This window comes from Apiospora aurea, assembly GCF_038362705.1.
Source record: "Apiospora aurea strain CBS 24483 chromosome Unknown utg000001l_segment0_segment0, whole genome shotgun sequence".
In the NCBI taxonomy this organism is placed as follows: Eukaryota; Fungi; Ascomycota; class Sordariomycetes; order Amphisphaeriales; family Apiosporaceae; genus Apiospora; species Apiospora aurea.
In genome coordinates this window covers 2,329,756-2,348,824 of record NW_027117388.1, presented here as the reverse complement: position 1 = coordinate 2,348,824, position 19,069 = coordinate 2,329,756, and the positions used below count along the sequence as shown (strand labels likewise).

At 55.2% G+C, this 19,069-nt stretch overlaps 9 protein-coding genes across 9 annotated transcripts; 4 read left to right on the top strand and 5 right to left on the bottom strand.

The window, feature by feature from the left end:
- Positions 1 to 15: 15 nt before the first annotated feature.
- PG986_000723 (uncharacterized protein) lies at positions 16 to 611 on the bottom strand (the record flags this gene model as incomplete). The annotated part of the gene is made up of 2 exons (XM_066836945.1): positions 16 to 449; positions 521 to 611. The coding sequence occupies 2 exons, from the start codon at positions 609 to 611 to the stop codon at positions 16 to 18; spliced, it is 525 nt and encodes a 174-aa protein (XP_066705838.1).
- A 1,286-nt stretch (positions 612 to 1,897) lies between these two features.
- Positions 1,898 to 3,031, bottom strand: PG986_000722 (uncharacterized protein; the record flags this gene model as incomplete). The annotated part of the gene is made up of 1 exon (XM_066836944.1): positions 1,898 to 3,031. The coding sequence occupies one exon, from the start codon at positions 3,029 to 3,031 to the stop codon at positions 1,898 to 1,900; it is 1,134 nt and encodes a 377-aa protein (XP_066705837.1).
- Positions 3,032 to 3,292: 261 nt separating this feature from the next.
- Positions 3,293 to 3,713, bottom strand: PG986_000721 (uncharacterized protein; the record flags this gene model as incomplete). Its single annotated transcript, XM_066836943.1, has 2 exons — positions 3,293 to 3,600; positions 3,659 to 3,713. The coding sequence occupies 2 exons, from the start codon at positions 3,711 to 3,713 to the stop codon at positions 3,293 to 3,295; spliced, it is 363 nt and encodes a 120-aa protein (XP_066705836.1).
- A 1,857-nt stretch (positions 3,714 to 5,570) lies between these two features.
- PG986_000720 (Asparagine synthase) lies at positions 5,571 to 8,149 on the top strand (the record flags this gene model as incomplete). Its single annotated transcript, XM_066836942.1, has 5 exons — positions 5,571 to 5,769; positions 5,894 to 6,396; positions 6,453 to 6,536; positions 6,600 to 6,858; positions 6,927 to 8,149. The coding sequence occupies 5 exons, from the start codon at positions 5,571 to 5,573 to the stop codon at positions 8,147 to 8,149; spliced, it is 2,268 nt and encodes a 755-aa protein (XP_066705835.1).
- Positions 8,150 to 8,470: 321 nt separating this feature from the next.
- Positions 8,471 to 9,649, bottom strand: PG986_000719 (uncharacterized protein; the record flags this gene model as incomplete). Its single annotated transcript, XM_066836941.1, has 1 exon — positions 8,471 to 9,649. One exon carries the CDS (start codon positions 9,647 to 9,649, stop codon positions 8,471 to 8,473), a length of 1,179 nt encoding a protein of 392 aa, XP_066705834.1.
- Positions 9,650 to 10,638: 989 nt separating this feature from the next.
- PG986_000718 (Rrp15p-domain-containing protein) lies at positions 10,639 to 11,667 on the top strand (the record flags this gene model as incomplete). The annotated part of the gene is made up of 1 exon (XM_066836940.1): positions 10,639 to 11,667. One exon carries the CDS (start codon positions 10,639 to 10,641, stop codon positions 11,665 to 11,667), a length of 1,029 nt encoding a protein of 342 aa, XP_066705833.1.
- A 523-nt stretch (positions 11,668 to 12,190) lies between these two features.
- Positions 12,191 to 12,838, bottom strand: PG986_000717 (uncharacterized protein; the record flags this gene model as incomplete). Its single annotated transcript, XM_066836939.1, has 2 exons — positions 12,191 to 12,539; positions 12,636 to 12,838. The coding sequence occupies 2 exons, from the start codon at positions 12,836 to 12,838 to the stop codon at positions 12,191 to 12,193; spliced, it is 552 nt and encodes a 183-aa protein (XP_066705832.1).
- A 1,059-nt stretch (positions 12,839 to 13,897) lies between these two features.
- On the top strand, positions 13,898 to 15,451 carry PG986_000716 (uncharacterized protein; the record flags this gene model as incomplete). Its single annotated transcript, XM_066836938.1, has 2 exons — positions 13,898 to 14,311; positions 14,375 to 15,451. 2 exons carry the CDS (start codon positions 13,898 to 13,900, stop codon positions 15,449 to 15,451), a joined length of 1,491 nt encoding a protein of 496 aa, XP_066705831.1.
- Positions 15,452 to 16,073: 622 nt separating this feature from the next.
- PG986_000715 (uncharacterized protein) lies at positions 16,074 to 17,299 on the top strand (the record flags this gene model as incomplete). The annotated part of the gene is made up of 4 exons (XM_066836937.1): positions 16,074 to 16,154; positions 16,210 to 16,363; positions 16,450 to 16,963; positions 17,011 to 17,299. The coding sequence occupies 4 exons, from the start codon at positions 16,074 to 16,076 to the stop codon at positions 17,297 to 17,299; spliced, it is 1,038 nt and encodes a 345-aa protein (XP_066705830.1).
- Positions 17,300 to 19,069: the final 1,770 nt, after the last annotated feature.

Sequence of the window (19,069 nt, the reverse complement as noted above, 5' to 3'; positions counted from 1 at the left end):
GGCGGAGGCTCTGTCCTATAGAGCAACCTTGGCGGCGCTGGTTGCATGCTCTTGGTTGGCTTGGTTGATGTGGACCGAAGCGAATCGGCCCACGCCGCGGAAGGCGGCAAAGAGTTGGGCATATGTCAGCCAAGGGGGCAGATTGCGGATGAAGAGAGCGCAGTTCTGATCTTCGGGTATGGCGGCCGAAAGGTTGGACGGTGCCAGCCGGTTGCCGCGGTACTTGGTTGAAGCGTGTCGAGGCGCTCCAACGGTCGTGTGGGCCGCGGGGGCAGGTCTGGGAACGAAACGCGGAGGAGAAGGGATAACGGACGTAGCGTCCGGTCCATCGGTAGGGCTCAACTGCTTGGTGCCATCCACAGTACCCTTGGCGGTGTCCTCGGCGACTGAGTCGGCCACCAATGAGGCGAGGGTGTGGTGGCCATCTTCTTGGCTACCGGGCGAGTGCTCTGCGTCCCACAACGATGACATTAGCGGGCATTTCATTTCCGATTTTCTGCTTGCAGAATGAGTAACTTACCATTCTCATGGGTGCGGGCTGGGGCGCGCACAGCAAGAGCCTTGTTGCTGCCAGGAGCAACAAAGCCGGGGATCGTCTTGTCTTGATCCATTTTCCTCTGAACAGTGTGGGCGAGCTGAACAGTTGTGGTTTGAGAATGGAGAGAGTTGCAGGCTCTGGTGCGTTGGGATTTTTTCCAGGGAAAAGCGTGGGAAAAGGTCAGGTGTTGAAATTTCTGCTTGGTTGCCCAGTGGGAGCACAGCTTCTGAACCAAGCAAAAATTACATCCAACTCACCTCACTCCTACTTAATTCTGCCACTCAAATGCAAGCACAGGATCCATGATCTGTGCACTGGTCTAGATAAGGATAAAGAATGGGATACTATTCCTCTATAGAATCGAGATAAGCCTATAACAGTGAGGCAATGTGTAACCCTATAAGCCGTGCTGCACTTCGCAACATACTTGCTCTCCTCCCTTATTATAGTGAACAACCACAAGTTGTTTATCCTGATTTGCTAGACAACAACAGTTTGCTTGCCACCTATGTCGTTGGTCGTATGCCTCGTGGTGGGTGAGTTGCCAACGGACCTTCTATAGACAATCATTTGCGACTTACTCTCACATCCTACCGTGTCATCGATCTCAGCCAGTTAATTCTAATTTCACACAGGAAGAAGTGAGAGCTGTCCATGCTGCTTAAGGTGCTCCAGATTTTGACTCACGTTTCCATTGGCACAGATAATTTGGGACCAGAGCCAAGCGGGAATACGTCGTCCAGGGAATGTCATGATCTAGGTAAAGGGTAACTGCAATCATACGGATTGATAATTTCATAATATACCACGAACAAACAATGTGATGGATGCCCAAGACTTGCATTCTTTAGCAAGATGAATCCAGGCGGTTTTACGGATAGCTTACGCGTGTGTTGATGCTACAAGTCATAGCACTGCTAAACAACGTTGGAAACCCCCAAGTGCATCCAAGCCACTCGTGCTATTCTGGGGGAAGAAGAATACGAGCCTGAATCTTAAAAAGTACATTACATCGACCTCAAAGGCCCTGGGCAGCTGCCACGAGGTGCAGTTCAGATGGTGTAAGCGGCTGCATACTTTACGTAACCAAACAAAACTGGTTAGATGCCACAAAAGATAGTAATTAGTCACAAGGGGACGAAAATGATGCAGAGTAGTTGACATATACTGTATTTGCATTGATGCCAATGACAGGCCCAAGCCCGCTTCTTATATACACTGAAGAGAATATGATACACGCGAGAAAAACCTTCCACACCCTTTCATACCGATCACGAACCCGATACCCATGAGAATATTGTTATACATCACAACATCACCACCAAAGTATTGTTTGTTGTACGCGAGAAGCGAACCTTCTTAAGCGAGGGCCTGCTTGACGGCGCCGAAAGCGGCCTTGGGCTGGAAGCTCTGGTCGAAGAGGACGGGGTTCTCGCCCTTGCGCCACGAGTCCTTGTCGGAGACACCCCAGACGGTGATACCGACACACTGCTGGACGTTGAGGCAGGCCTTGGTGACGGTGGCGTAGTCGTTGGCGGGGGCGTTCTTGATGTCGAGCTCGGTGATGGCGACCTCCTTGACACCGGTGGAGGCAAGGGCCTTGAGGACGCCCTCGATGTTGCCGGCCATGCCCTCCTGCAGATGGGTCTGCGAGCCGATACCGTCGATGGGGATGCCGGCGGCGAGCCACTTCTTGACGTGGGCGACCATGCCCTGGGTGACCTTGGGGGCCGAGGCGTTGTCCAAGTTGAAGTCGTTGATGTACAGCTTGGCGTTGGGGTCGGCCTTGCGGGCGGCCTCGAAGGCGATGCGGACGAAGTCCTCACCCAGGACATCGGAGAAGACGGACTTGCGGAGGGAGCCGTCCTCGTTGAACATCTCGTTGACGACGTCCCAGGCTCGGACCTTGCCCTTGAAGTGGGACATGACGCCGGTGACGTGGTCCTGGATGACCTTGGTGAGGGTGGCCTTGTCCCGGATGTTCTTGACGTATTGGGGCAGCTGGCTGTGCCACACGAGGGTGTGGCCACGGACGCTCATCTGGTTGTCGGTGGCGAACTTGACAAGCTGGTCGGCGCCCTGGAAGTTGAACTTGCCCTGGGTGGGCTCAGTGGCATCCCACTTCATCGAGTTCTCGGGAGTCAGTTGACCGAAGTTGTCCGTGAGGATCTTGGTGTTCTGGGGGTTGCTCAGGGTACCGGGGTCGGCGATGTTGCCGTAGTAGACCTTGCCCTTGGCCCTGATGGCAGAGGTCAAGGCACCCTTGGCACCGGCACCGTCGACGGCGCCACCAGCGGCAGCGGCGGGGGCGCCACCAGCAGCGGCGTTGTTGTTGCCAGGGAAGGGGTTGCCGCCCTGGTTACCGCCGAAGGGGTTACCGCCCTGGTTACCGCCGAAGGGGTTACCGCCCTGGTTACCGGGGAAGCCACCGAAGTTGCCGGGAGCGGCGGATTGAGGCTGAGGGCACGCAACGGGAGCGGCCAGAGCGCCCATAGGGGCCAAGAGACAAGCGATAGTAGCAGCCTTCATATTGAAATTTGTTGGGAGGTTGGGTGAAAGAGGTGGTTGGTTGAAGAACACGGATGAGAACTTGCTCAATAGATACTAGAAAGAATGGAACGGAACAGATTCACTGAACCTGAGGGCCGAGGATTGGAATGTGAAAGAGAGTAGAGCAAGAATAAACTGTAGAAGTGTGAATGTGAGTGAGGAAAAAACATCAACAACTCGAAGCGAGAATCCCATCTGTTATAACTACCGGTTCTGGCACCATGTCTTCGGGCGGTGCCCAGGTCCAGGGCGCGAAGGAGGCTTGCTCGTTTGGGTCATGGTTCCGAGGTCCACATTACCGAGACCCGAAAGATTCAAAGATATTGTGGTCGTCGTTCGATGGGCAAGGACCATGATGGACATGATGGGCCCATCCGCTTGAGCCTCATAAATCCCACCAATAAGACAGGGCTCGGCAGGGCGTCGGGAGTCAGTATTTGGGTTGGGGGGGGCACTTGGGGGTTCGTTGGTGGTATCGAGGCTTTCCTCCTCGTCGCGAACCCTCTCCTGGACTTGAACCAAGTCCCTGCCAGGTCCCCTGTCGGCCCCCGTTTCGCTCCCAGCTCCTACCATGCACAGCGCACAGAGTGACGTTGCGGCTTCCGAGCTGTTCGGTTCTGCCCATATCTGAGGATGCCAAGAGCGCTAATACGGCAGTTTTCATGCAAAGGGGTAAGGTCCCAAGTTTGACATTAATGACAGCTGTGGGGCCGTCGGTAGGAAATCCCCTGGTGAAGATCTGAAACGGCTCCATACCGAGGGCGATCCTTGTACAATCCATGTCCATCCCCTGAGGACGTCCGAGTTGGCCAATCAATGGCTTGGTGTCTTTCTCCTTAGTTGTCCGCTAATAGCGTTCGACGGAAATTCTCATCAGGTGTGCGTGCGGCTCAGCTGGACATGTTGGTCAGGTCACGTCTCGCTACCACAGCGGGTAACCAGCTTCGGACGGACTGTCCGCCCCGGCCGAGGCCTTGCGGATTGCCCACATCGTGATGCCTCACCATACTCTGTGCGTCCCAGTAAGCGCTCAGGCAAAAACACATGGAAAAAGTTGCTCCAAGATGATTGACCAAGATGTGCTTTCAAGGATTCACTGATCTGCTGGTGCAATCCGTCCCGTCTTGACAACATCAACCGTTGATCGGTTGATTCTTGGGCCGTTGGTGTTCATGGAAGGATACACGGGCCAACCGCAATGGGGCGGTTGGGCGGACGCTAAAACCCAGTGCAACTTGACCTTGACCTGGAATTTTGCACTAGGTTAGTTCAGACGAAAGGAAGGCCTGCCGCCTGCTCACCAGGATTTGCGATGCCAACTCGCCAAGTTGCATATCAAGAGATTTGACAGGAGTCTTCTGGAAGTCGGTGTCCTAGAGCAGTGGCGTGTCAATCCGGATGAAATATAATCGAACGGACTTGCTTTTTTTGCCGTCACGGAAGTGCTAGCTGGTAATACGAAAACAGCTACGAACAGCTACCTAACTCGATCCAACACCGACCGCCGGTCGGTACAGAGTTGGACACTAGGCAGCCTCAAATGTTGCAACTGCCCCCGAACGCAATTGCGCGAATACCCAAAAAGAGCAAGCAGCAAGGTGACGCGCAACTGCCAATTGGCCTTTAGCTAAGCGTTGGTCAGTGCCAGTTCTGAGTTGGCTTTTCCTGAAATATGAAGTCGGCGACAAGCCAAGCGACGAAGAAAAAGACAAGCTTATCAGCCAAGTCGCCATCTACAAACATCACTGCACTGTTTGGTGTCCGGTGCGTTGCTTGTTCTTGCTTGGTATGCAGGTGGCAGTTGACAAGCCGGTTAGTTTGGTGACACTGCCGAGTCTCCAGGCGACCAGGCCTCTGGCTTTCCAGGACCAGGACCGTGGGAAATAAGCAGTTCCGGGTGTGGAGCCGCCCTGATTCGCGACGTTTAGTCATCCCGTTTAAATGGCAGTCGACAGAACATGAGAAGAATACAATAGCGCTGTCAGGAATCGAGCCTCACTTCCCTCATGTAGTACTCCCAGTTCGACACCGACGTAATGATTCAGTTGAGGCAGTTGAGGATATCCCGCAACCAACTGCCGTTGACACCAAAACCAGATCAGAAGAACTATCACCGTCGATAAGGTTGATGCCATGGACTAGGCTTTTCAATGGAAAGGCGTGGACGACATTGTCATTGGCACCGGTGCACGGCGATCCTCATCCGAGCTTCGCTGTCCAACATGCCGGAACTCGGAAGACCGGTTGGCAGACGTCTTTAACAGTATGCAATGACGAACTCGACACCTTTTGAGAGGAGAACGCCGAGGTACTCGGAAGCGGCAGCTGCATCAGTGATGTCAAAGGACGCCTCATTCCCCGACCTCGTGCAGGTATGTCAAAAATGCAGTTTACGGATCTGGAATATATTACAGTTCTCGGCGTTGCTCAGTTCTTCCAGTGTCATTCGTATCGAGCCAGGGAAACGTGAAGAAGACTCGCCATGTGTGGAATTAGTGTTGTCGTGAAGCTCAATCGTACCGCGCCGGACCATGTCGCCGCCGCCGGAGAAGTTGCGCAAAGCAGCACAGACAGCGCTGCTAAACTCGAGTTGGAGAAGAGACTCTATGCGAGCCTAGAGCAAATCGCCCACCGAGGGCCTGACGCACAGGGTGTCTGGGTAGACCCGACCAGCAAAGTCGGTATGACCTCCCTTTGATTCAGCCATGGTTCAAACCTCGCGTTCAGATGGATGGTATGGTGTGTAACAGAGAGACAACGTGACTGACTCCATGTGCATTTGTTGCCGGCACGGGTGGGAAACAGGTCTCGGCCACTGCCGCCTCTCCATCAATGACCTGACGCCCGACGGCAGCCAGCCCCTGCACGACGACACGGGCCACGTCCACGCCGTCATCAACGGCGAGATCTACGACCACGCGCGCCTGCGCGACGACTGCATCCGGGAGGCCGGGTACGCCTTCCGCGGCCACAGCGACTCCGAGGTCGCCGTCGCGCTGTACCGGCGCTACGGCGCGCCCGAGTTCCTGCGGCACCTGCGCGGCGAGTTCTCGCTCGTGCTGTACGACGACCGCACCGGCGAGGTCGTCGCCGCCAAGGACCGCTTCGGCATCAAGCCGCTGTTTTGGACCATCTCTAAGGCCGGCGGTGGCGACAGTAGTGATGCGGCGGCAGAACACGAGTTGTGGGTCGCGGCCGAGATGAAGGCGTTTCTTCCCTTGGGCTGGAAGGCGGAATGGGACGTTGAGGCTATTGCCTTGGATACCTGGTCGCTGGGCTCGAATACTACGTTCAAGGGGGTCAAACGGGTAAGTTACAGCGGCAAGAGTAGTAAAGGAGGACGTTAATGTGTGTCCGGGAGTAGGTCGAACCTGGATACTACATGAAGGTTTTGCCGGATGGCACGATCAAGCATGAACAGTATTGGGAGTTCGATTACCCCGATAAAGTAAGCAAAGCTCGCGATTCATAACGTCTGTATGGATGGATCCAATAACAAGTTGGTGGACAGAAGCAAGTTGAGACACGCTCTATGGAGCAAATGATACAGCAAGTCCGCGAAAAGGCGATAGAAGCCGTACGGCTGCGCCTCGTTGCCGACGTCCCGGTCGGGATATATCTATCTGGAGGACTCGACTCCTCGGCCGTCGCCGGTATCACGAAGCATCTGGTCGAGGAGCGCGGCGAGTCCATGGGCAGTCAGAAGCCGACAGACAGGATAGCCTGTTTTTGCGTCAAGTTCGGGACGGATATGGGTTTTGACGAATCCGGTGAGGTTGAAAACTGCATTATCTATCTACAATATCGAGATTATCGGGCTGACATAGAAGGAACCAAGAAATCGCCCAAAGAACAGCGGACCACCTGGGCGTCCAGATGCACACCATCGACATGACCGAAGCCGACTTCGCCCGGCACTTCGAGGACACCGTGTGGCACAACGAGCAAGTGACCTGTGACCTGAACACCGTCGGTAAGTGGGCCTTGTCCAAGCTGCCCCGCGACCTCGGCTTCAAGGTGATCCTGAGCGGCGAGGGCGCCGACGAGGTCTTCGCCGGCTACCACTGGTTCCTGGGCGACTTCCTGCTGGAGGCCGACCACTCGCAGCCGCAAGATCCGCTGCAACAAGACCCCAAGTTGCGCGAGGCGCTACATGAGCAAGTACGTGACCACGTGCGCAACAAGGACCGGAACCTCGGCACGACTACAACAACACTCAGGACGCTGAACGGGGAAGATGGTGAAAACGGAGACGGCAACGCCGAAGAAGGCTTCGTCCCCTACCTCGTCTCCTTCGGCATGTCCGACGTAGACATGCTGCACTCGTCCCTTCGACCCCTCTGCGCCGAGCGCGCCCGCCTGCGCGCTGTCGCGGACTCCTGGTCGGCAGAAGCGCGAGCCAACATACGCGACCGGTGGCACCCCCTGCACAGCTCCATGTACTCCTGGAACAAGAAGCAGCTGCCGGCCATGATCCTGACGGTAGTCGGGGACCGGTGCGAGATGGCGCACAGCATCGAGGGTCGCCCTCCGTTCCTGGACCACCACCTCGTCGAGCTGGTGAACGGTATGCCGCCGAGCGTGAAGGAGCGCTACCAGCCCCCACCACAAGGCAACAGCAACGAGAACGGAGACGTTAATGTCGGCTTCGGTCTACAGAGCGGCAAAAGCGCCTGGTGGCGCAGCGACAACAACGGCAAGGACGACGGCAACCTGACCGTCTTCAGCCAGTTCTGGGAGAAATGGATCCTGCGCGAGGCCGCGCGCCCCTTCATCACGGACGAGCTGTACCGGCGCCGCAAGCACCCGTACACGGCCCCCGTGACGTGGCCGCGGGACGGGCCGCTGCAGCAGATGCTGCAGCGGCTGCTGACCCAGGAGAACGTGGACGCGGTCGGGTTCCTGGACTGGCCCGCGGTCGCCGCGTCACTCGAGGCCGGGTTCGCGGGGGAGAGGCCGGAGGACAAGGCCGACCCGACGGCGCTGCGTCGGTGTCTGCTGGCGGCGGGCTATGTGGTCATTGCACAGAGGTTCCGTGTAGCTACGGCGGTCGTGGGGTGAGGGGATGGATAGGGCGTTCGTGATGAGATCTTGGATTACCGATGAATAAAACGAAACGTTGCACTTCAGTAGCTTCCAATTTGGCCATGTGACCATATTCTTGGGAGGCAAAACCAGCGACCGTAAGAGTAGTCTTCCTGATATAATGCTTCCAATTCTAATGAATGGACCAGGCAATCATCTTACTTGAAGGAAACCCATTCCCCAGCAGCTACTATCATTATACCTTCTATCTTGATTTGTTCCGTCCTCCCGACCTTATCTGTCTGAACGCCTTTGGTTCCGCCACGTTCGTTTTGTCCCAGATCTTATACATGCCATTCAGCCGTACCGCCTGTCCCACCATCGTTGCCATTGTCCACGAAGGGGGACCGGCCGGTTCGCACACACTGTATTCAGCCTGCTCATGAAGACATCGTGCGCATTGTAGGTGCCCTTCAGCCACCTGCTGCCCGCGCTCGTATCGAACGCACGTCTCCCGTGCATGACTCGCAGGTTGTCAAACACGACGCAGTCCCCTGGCTTCATCTTGTACTGGAAGAGGAACTCCTCCTTCTCCAGGAGCTGTTGGAACTTGACGGCTGCTGTGACCCACTGGCGGTAATGGTGACAGCCTTCTTCGTTCTTGATGAGATTGCGAAGTGGTGCTTGGAAGGGTGGCGACCAGCGGACATGGTCAGAGTCGTCGATGACAGGGTGGTGATTTTCGTAAAAGTGGCCATGCTTCTTGTAATGATACGTCACCATCTGTTTCCCTAACGCTTCCCGTAACTCTGGAGGTCCGATCTTCATGAGGAAAGCGGCGACACTGGCATCGCTGAAGAGGGATTCGCCGCCCTCGCATGAGTTCTCGAGGCAGTGTAGCAGCTGAAGGCGAGGCGGGTCCTTGAGGTACATCATATCCTGGTGTAAGCCAAGGAAAGCACTGGTATATGCGACGTTCTCAGCCTCGGGTTTCGAGCGCACATCCCATGTCCGCCCGTACAAGGTCTCCTTGAGGTTGCCAACCCTACTCGCCATGGAGACGACAGACTCCTCCGAGTGCGGTGCGTTTCGTATGAAGAAAATGCCGTGACTGTGAAGCATCCTCACACCGGCCCCGAGAGTCTCTTCATTAGTCATCCAGTCATCGTATTCAACAAATAACAGATCTCTCTGGATCGTCTTCTTGTCCCACAGCACCACAGGTGGGAACCCCGCTTTCTTGGGTTTGGAGAAGAACGAGTCAACCCGCTCGGCTGAATACGTCGAGGTGTGGTTTTCGCGACCACCGGATAGGAAGTCATTCTGCCATACGATCTCAAGAGCGCCTTCCTTGGTCTTTCGGCAGCTTGAGATTGGCAGGTCGAGGGGCACATCGGTTGTACCAAAGTTCTTCTGGCCCGAGTGTGGATCGACACAAGCGGTGCACTCACACCCGTCACGAAGCCAATGGCGGTCCAAAGCTTTGGGCCGAGTCGTCTCGTGATGAGCCAAGGTGACAGTATTGCCAGTCAACATCTCACCCCCATCTCCCTTGATATCCCATTTCCCTTGGTGAGATGTTCTGCCAGCGGTAGCTTCCTGTGTGTTGGAATGGACATACACATTCCTATGATCCCACAACGGCGGATGAGGTGTTTGTTGGCTGATTAGACGCTTCTGTGTAGTGAGACATGCCGCAAGATGGCATGAAGTAGGTACCGAGACCAAAGCGGGGCGCGAGAGGTCGGCGGGAGATGCTATTAGAGCTCTCGAGGCGAGGGCCCGAGGCATCCTCAATGGGCGAGCCATTATCTAAGTCGAAGACAAGTTCAAACACTGAAACGGATAGACAGCGGTTTGTGTTGGTCACGCATAAGGCTCAGGTCTGGCGGCGTGTTTCTTCGTGCTTGCTGAGCATGCTTGATTTCCGAATCTCTCTTCTTTTGTAGAGCATTGATTCTTTGACCCCACAGGGCAAGATGATCGCAATGTTGACGATGCGAGCAGTAACAGAAGGGCGAGAAACGACCAAAGCAAAGAACGCACAATGTTCTAGTCAGAGTCTCGCATAAATCCTCGAGAGTCTACAAGCAATCAACCATGCCAGAATATAAGGAACGACACATCTTCGTAATGAGAGGAGGGGTGGCCTGAAAATAGTCGGCCCAGCGGACTGTCACACCTCGGGACCTAGATGAGGGCGTATCCACCGGGTAAAGTCGATGCGAATCCACAGTTCGCAGGCCAGCCCGCTTGATTACTTAAGGCATTGGAGTTGGTACTAAAAACAGCTGCTGGCGCTATCAAACCGCTGTGGAGGCAGGCGGTGAAAGGGCTCCGGCCAATCAGAGAGTGCGATAAGGGCAGGCCCCTCGCTAATCGCCAGTGAACTTTCCAACTTTTTTTTCTGCAAGCATTGCATCCAATTGCCCTGGGAAGTCGAGTTGAGTGCATCAGTGCCAGTCAACACCAACCCGCAACAGAAATAGCTTCCAGTGTTCCTGACCACACACTGCCACGACAAAATGGCCGGCCCCAACGCAAAGAAACGGAGTCATCAGGACTACACATTAAAAGGACGGATGAAGGCCCAAAGGCCTTTAAAAAAGCACAAGAAACAGAAGCATTACCACAGTGATTCCGAGGAAGATGCCGAGGAGAACGACAAGGGCGGCAAGGGCTTCAAGCCGGTCGATCTCATGGACTCGGAAGACGACCTCGACAACGCAGTGGTAGACGACGGTGCTTCGTCTGCCGATTCCGGCTCCGACTCGGAATCAGGCCAATCAGACTCAGAAGGCGACGACGACGAGACATCTACACGCGACAAGCTCACCAAGCGGAAAGCGGGCCCGACCAAAGCTCAACCGAAAGCCAAGAAGGCGAAACAAGCAGACAAGAAAGACACAGAGGAATCAGACTCTGACGACGACCAAGAAGAGGAGAACGACGAGTTTGACATAGACGCCGCCGACGACGACTCGGACGCCGAAGATGACGAAGAAGACGACGACCCGCTGTCCGGAAGCAAGAAGCCCAAGTCGAAACGCAACGACCCTGGCGCCTTCGCCACTTCGCTGAGCAAGATCCTGTCGACGAAGCTGCCGACGACGCGGCGGGCGGACCCGGTGCTGTCGCGCAGCGTGGACGCGCACAAGGCGGCGCAGGCCATCACGGACTCGGCGCTCGAGCAGAAGGCCAAGAAGCAGCTGCGGGTGCAGAAGCTGGCGGCGCTCGAGAAGGGCCGCGTGCGCAACGTGCTGGTGGCGACGCGCAACGACGCCACGGGCGAGCTCGAGGCCAGCACGGGGCAGGTCATGGAGAAGGAGCGCCAGCTGCGCAAGGTCGCCCAGCGCGGTGTTGTCAAGCTGTTCAACGCCGTCCGCGCCGCACAGGTGCGAGGTGTCGAGGCCGAGCGCGAGGCCCGCAAGGACGGCTTCGTCGGCGTGTCGAGCCGCAAGGACAAGGTCACCGACATGAGCCGGAAGGGCTTTTTGGACCTCATTGCGAGCGGTGGTGGAGATTTGAAGAAGGGACCGATCGAGGAGGCATAGTGGAGGCTGGAGATACCCCTGAAAAGTTCTATGTAATGACAGACACTTGTATAAAGCCAATCCGGCCGCACCCGGCATCCTTTCCCATCTGCCGTTTGATGTTGTCCGACCGTGACCTCTGCGCCGTACGTGACTCTCCATCCCACATCCGTCTAAAGTCTTAAGTCACCTCGCCACCACAGTAGGTAATCTGCATGGTGCTTGACAGCCAGATCTTGAAGTATAGTTCTCATAATCTCGTGGAGATGGTCTATGTGGTGCGTCGTGATAACAACGCATATGCTGCGTGATGGTACATGTACATTGCAAGACGAGCAAATCTGCTCTCCTCCCGTCCTCTCAACTCCCGACAATATATTGCCCCTGGCTTCACATATCGTGACAAGCCGTCTAACATGAGTACTCTATACAATTGAAGACGTAACTGCTCGGGGCGCCTCCTAGCCATCATCATCAACCAAGCTCTGTAACGATCACCGTACCCTTCCAATTTCCTCTTTTATTGTCTTTTTACGCTTCCTTTCTATTTGCTGCCAAAGTCGCTCGCCTGCAGGTTCCGCGTCATGCTGGGCAGCTTGACGCGCAGCCCGTCGAGCTCCTTGGTCATGACGACCTGGCAGCCGAGGCGGCTCGTCTCGGTGAGGCCGAAGGCGAGGTCGAGCATGTCGTTCTCGTCGTCCTCGGGCTCGGGCATGCGGTCGTACATGGCCTCGTCCGTGACGATGACGTGGCAGGTGCTGCAGGCGCAGCTGCCGCCACACGCGCCCTCCATCTCGAGGTCGTGGGCCTGCGCCACATCCAGCAGGTTGTCGCCCGCCGAGACGTCGAAGGTGTGCTCGCGGCTGTCTTTGTCGACGAAGGTAACGTGGAGTCTAGAGTAAGATCGCAGGGCGACAGGTTAGCAGGGTGGACTGGGCGACAAATATTCCTGGGAGGGGCCCCGGAGGTAGGTAGGTGGGTGGACTGACTCTTCACCGGGCTTGGGGGGCGTTATGTGGCCATGGAGCCGGAGCGGCGTTATGCTGAATGCGCGGGACTGTGTGAGGTTCGGTAACCGGGACCGAGGGCTGAACAGCGAGCGGGACGACAAATCGCATGAGGTTATCGACTTTGAAGGGGCATTGAGGCATCTGAGAGCCCGGCTCAGGCTGCGCGAGGTGGTTGCGGCCATTTTGGATCGTTAGGGTATTGGAAAACGGAGGGTCGGAGGTATGGTGTTGTACTGCGGCGAAGATGCAGCAGCAGAAGCTCTCTTAATGTACCAGAGCAACAGACAGAAGAAAACTCCCCCCAACAGATACAGCTCTCTGCCTCTCTCTTCTTTGGAAATTACTAGAAATTGGATGTTGGGAGTTGCTTTTAGATGGTCGCTGTCAGGGCCGCTCAAGAACCAACGCACATGTCCAGAGCAATGGGTCTATTGGTCGTTCAGTATGCGACGTAATAAAATCCCAGCTGTAAAAAATATCACAGCTTTTTAGTTAGCTTTGCCGGCACCAACACCGAGCCGCCCAGGCGGGCAGGCAGAACGACATGGGGGTTGCCCTCAGTTTAGTGCCCTGCCTTTTGCCTTAGCTCCGAGAGTGGACTTCCGAGAGACAGGCAACAGGTTGGCTATTTTTCTGTATCCTCTCCGCGCAGCTCTTTCTCGGCCGGCCGATATGTCCGATCACCAACACACGAGCCTTATTAGCAGAATTGGCCCATGGTGCATATCATAATTGCTCTTAGACCGGATGACAGCAGCCGCGCATACGGACACAGCATAAAACAAAACCCAGGCATGAGATAGTTGTTGGTGTTCCAGTGGATTGAAATGGGCTGAACCCCTCACCCCAGAGAGTGAGTTGACTGCGGGCAATGGAGATACAGCGGTTTGGTTGGTGGGTGGTGGAGCCTTTTCCAGCTTGGGTGCCTTATGTAAGTGAATTCTAAGGAAGCCCATAGGCCAATAGCGGGCGGCTCGCCAGTAGCTGCATGGACGCTAGAAATGGCCTGCTTTTTTTCTGTCATGCAAACACCAACCTCATTGATGCGACCAATCAATCGGAGAAAAGTGCAGTCCAAAGGTAGTCCAAAGGGACACACACCTCCCCTCTTATCTTCTGGTTGTGCTTGCAGTAGTCACCGAGATAAATAAATATCTTATCCACCCCTAGTCACCGTTCCTGCTCATACCCAGCCGCCGATCCAGCAAGAGAATGCGAATAGACCCCTCTTCACCAGCAGCATGACTTCGACAAACAGAGATGGGGTCAATCCCCTGCGGCCATACTACAGAGCTCCGACCATAGGCGAGCAGTCGGATGCCTACACACGTGCGAACAACGCCACGGCGGCCCCAAGTGCCAATGCCCAGTATGCCTCCAAGGCACGCGACATGTTTCCCGACCTGGACTACCGGGATTACATGAACGACCCCTCACCCTCGACGATCCGCAGCGTCAAGGAGTTCGTGGACGAGCTGCTATGGAAGTACACCAGTGTCCTCATGGCCCAGCCGTTCGAGGTGGCCAAGACGGTCCTCCAGGTCCGCCTGCAGGATGATGTGGAAAGGTTGGCAACCGCTGCTGCCGCCGTCGTCGAAGACCAAAGGACGAGAATCGAACACCAGGCGAAACCGGCTTTCGAGCCTTACAACGAGGTATGTTGAAAGAGTCGGAGGACTGGGAGATGGGTATTCTTGGTCTTTGCTAACCCTCTTTAGTATGACGAAGATGAGTCGGACGACGAGCGCTCGTATTTCACCAACAATACGCCCTGGGACGATACACCAACGCCCTCGAGTCGATCCTCGACATCCAGGCATATGGCACCCTCTCCCATGCAGTCTCCAGAGATTGCGAAGAAACCCGAGCTGCCGCCGCACCAGCTCAACCTGCGACGACCAGACTCGATTTTCGATGTGATAGCCCAGCTGTGGTCCAAGGAGAGCGCCTGGGGTGTGTGGAAGGGCTCGAATGCCACCTTCCTGTATACAGTGTTGCAGTCCCTGCTAGAGAACTGGTCGCGCAGCCTTCTCAGTGCGCTGCTGAACGTGCCCGACTTGGGAGTGAAGGACGATGTGGACCGCCTTATCGACATTGCCTCCCCGTATCCATGGGCATCGCTATGTGTGGCTGCCACCGCAGCTGTCGCCACTGGCCTCATCCTGGCCCCTCTGGATCTCGTGCGAACACGACTCATCCTCACACCCACAGGCAAGGGCTCGCGAAGAACCATTGCGACGATGCGAGCTTTGCCATCGTGGCTCTGCCCCTCATCCCTCATCCCACCCACCATTCTCCACTCCCTAATCCACCCGATCCTTACTCTCTCTACTCCTCTGGTCCTCCGATCCCAATTCCTGATCGACAAGGAGCTCTCTCCCACCACCTTTTCCGTCGCCAAGTTCTGCACCTCGTGTGTATCTCTGTTTGTTAAGCTGCCGCTCGAGACGGTTCTTCGCAGAGGCCAGGCCGCCGTGCTCCGGAATCCGGAACACGTCCGAGCGCTGGAGGAATCCGGTAAAATGGAGACCATTGTCCAGCCCGGGCCATACTACGGAGTCGTGGGTACTATGTACAGCATCACGACCGAGGAGGGCACCCACGCCGTCCCGGTTACTATCACCAAGAACGCTAAGGGCAAGAAGGTCAACAAGCAGCCCAATCCCGCCGAGGTGGTGTACAAGAAGGGCCAGGGGATGGAAGGACTCTGGCGAGGCTACAAGGTCAGTTGGTGGGGACTAGTCGGCCTCTGGACTGCCAGCATGGTGGGCGGTGGCGGCGAGGGCGCATTCTGAGTCGAGCCTTGTCATCATTTTCAGAGCTTGGGCCTCTTGACGCAAGATCGGTAGTCTCCCCCTATCCAATCCACTAGCCGAAGTGCTGCGGCCCTGTAGGTCCCAGTCGGTCGAAAAAACGGTGTTGAAAATGGCCCAGAAGTGCACAGATTGCGGCCACCGCATGTAATGAGTCCACGGCATGATATCCCCCTTCCATACTTTTTGTTTACTCCGATATATAGATCAGGCAGTATTATTATATATACACTAAGGTCTCATAACGAAGCTCCCCTTATTTGACATGTGCGAATGGCTTGAAGGTCGAGTAGGGAAAATCGAAACCCGCCTCGACCACGAGCATCCTAACTGTTTATATTGGATGTAAGCGCCCAGATAGGCGACCGCAGGCCGCAGAGATCGAAGTAAGATTTTAGCACTACGTATGTTCAATATGTGTGGTCGCACAAACCCCTCTGGCTGTTCCTTGGGTATATACTCATAAGTGATTTGCTTCGTTCTTGATAGTATGGCTATCTACCCTCGGGAAATCAACCATTATTGATTTTAGATAAGTGTCTACGTTCACCTTTTCAACGTTACGAACAACCACCGCTGGTCGGTCGCACATTAGGCCAAGACGATGCCAGCTCTGCCACGGGCTCCAGCCCAACAGCAGGACATCCCGACTGTTCCTCGAATGCAAGCCGGACGAGCTTCAACAGTCAGCCGATCTTGACCAGTGTCCATCGTGCGACTTCTTGCTCAGGGGATTACAGGCCAGGGAAAATGACCGTTGGTCACTGAAGGACGTGTCAACAATATACGGCTATGGGTTTAGAAGCGAAGACGATACCCTAACCCTGGAGATATACTTCGTCCAGGAACGTCCCAAGATCGTACTGGAGTTCTTCGTGGGCCATCCGACAGAACGTGAGTATCAAAATCGTGGGTCTTGCAGTTGTCTCATTGGGTTGTGCGTTTCGGTAACTCATGCTGCATTGCCCTACAATGTGAAGCAATTCGGCCACGGGCTTCCAGCAGCGGCCACCCGATGTCAGTACGAGCGCTAGACCGGGTGGTTTCCAAGCTTCAAACCTGTAGCGACGAACACGCATGCTACGACCAGGCGAATACAACCCTCCCTCGCCGAATACTCGCTCTCGATGCCTCCCATCGGACTGTGTCGGTCAGAGTCGTGGAAAAGGATGGCTCAACCGCAAGGGACAAGTATGCGACCTTGAGTCACTGCTGGGGTCAAGGGTGGCGTTGCACATTGAACAAGGCCAATCTTGAAGATAGGAAGGCAGGCGTTCCGTGGAAAGAGCTACCAAAGACATTCCAAGACGCCATTCGGTTCTGCTTGCGCCGTGACCTGCACTACCTATGGATCGACTCCCTGTGCATCATCCAAGACGATCCAGGCGACTGGCAGCTAGAGTCGGCAAAAATGGCCGATACCTACCAGAACTCTTACATCACTCTAGCAGCCACCGCAGCTGCAACCAGGGGCATTGGCATGTTTCCAAAGAAGTCCAGATGGAGCAAAGAGCCTAGGATCCAATTCACTAACTCAACAGGGTCTACGTCTTACATGGGGGTCCGTCACCGTCTGTCTCACTGGACCTTCCCGCTGTCTACGAAGTCCACGCGAGAGAACCGGCTACTCACGAGGGCTGGGCATTTCAGGAACGCCTGCTCTCTCCCCGGGCTCTTCACTTCTGTAAGGAAGAGATGGTGTGGGAGTGCAGGTCCGTAACCGGTTGCGAGTGTGGAAGCATGCCCACTCTCCCCAACATCAAAGAGCATTTTACCTTGGGACTCTGGACAGGTCACCGACCAAAAATCAGGTCGCCATGGCCCAAGTAACCCGCCTTCGAACAACGACAGAAGGACCCATGAATGGACGAATCCTCCAGGTGAGGGTGATAGGGTGATAATGTCAGCGACGATGAAGAAGAGGAAGTTGGTGGTGTGGATAATGAGGACCTCACGTCACAAGCCATTGAACGTGAGAAGGCAATTAAGGATAAGAAGGAGCTGATCAGTGCCCTGGACCGGGCGAAGAGGTCCTGGGCTCACATCGTTGAACAATACTCGGCATGAAGTTTGACAAGAGACACTGATCGGCTCCCTGCACTGTCGGGTCTGGCGGCCAGAATGTCCGACTTGGTAGAATCGGGAGGGTATAAAGTAGGACTATGGTCACTATCGCCTCGTTATCACTGGACTTGGAGAGTCGACACTCTACCTCATGATCTCCGAAGGCCTCAGAAGTATAGAGGGCCTTCATGGTCGTGGGTATCTGTGGATTCTAATGTCAAATCTTGGGATGAAGAGGATATGATACCACGGCCCGGGGCAGGCTCTTCCAGCCCAATCAGGCCACGCAGACCAATGAGGTCACGGACAGTGGGATGGAGCGATTATCGTGGGAGCGATGGAGAGGAGGCAGCAGCAGCGGCAGCGGCGGAGGAAAAACGTCAACGCAAGAGGAAAGTCCCTGGTTTTATTTCCTGCATCGTCAAAACGGAGGGACAGAACCCGTTTGGAGAAGTCTCGTCGGCAGAACTGGTGGTGCGTGGGCTGCTGCAACCAGCCTCTCTAAGCCACAAGTATGAGCACGGGGGGGCAAATTCGAGCTGGATATCGAGTACTCCGACAGCAAGGGGGAGCTACCCTCGCTGACATTGCCATTATTCCCGGATTACAGTCTGGACGACATCGCAAGTGCACCGGCGTCCCCACCGCAGCTTCGCCTGTTCATGGTGTTCCCGCAAGTCTGTTTCGTTTTGGCCAAGTCACCTTATTTTACACGCACCAATGGTGAGATATGTCGACGCATCGGAATCATCAGGCTGGCTCGTGAAATTGAGTTAACGTACGAATTTGCTTGGATGAAGGGCGCTACAAAATATACCAGATTCACGATTATTTAGGGTCGGGCGGACGTTCTTCTGTGGTCCGGGAAGTGCACCTTTGCGCCCCTTACCTCAAGTGTTACCCTACCACCAGAAGACGTGGCGAGCCTCCGACCGAATTCATTAAGATTTAATCCACGTAGTGTATGTAACTGGTTGCGATATGTCGTTGGGTTACTAAGTGGACTGTGGTCATGAGTTGCACATGTAAGAGTGAAATATGTCGATTACACTATTGGTTTCAATTCGCCAACCTTGCTGGGGAAGAGACTGACATGCCAAGTATCAGTGCGAAAGAGAGATAATTCTTCGAGGCGAGGGAGTCATCCAGCTATCGGATCGTGGATACAGCGCAGCATGTTGCAAGCTGCCGATGCACGCCTGGTGTAGCCCGCTCGGTTAAACTGCAAATGGCTTCAGGCGAGGGCCAGCAGCAATATGCCCGCGATATTGCCAAGCAATCTGGTTAAGCAGGAATCCGGGGTAGCATGCAGCCAACGCGCGTTTCTCTCGCTTGCAGTAGGAACGTGATCCTTTTTATAGACCATTCACGTAACGTTATGTCTGATGATTCGCCCAACGCAAAGAACTGCCCAGGCTTTCTGTCATTTGGTGACACGATCTTGTTGCCCTATCTGGCCTTCACCGTGTGGCCAAGAAGATGCTGATGGTTACGTCCCGGAGAGAACCATGCCATTGAAAGGCACAGTTCATATAG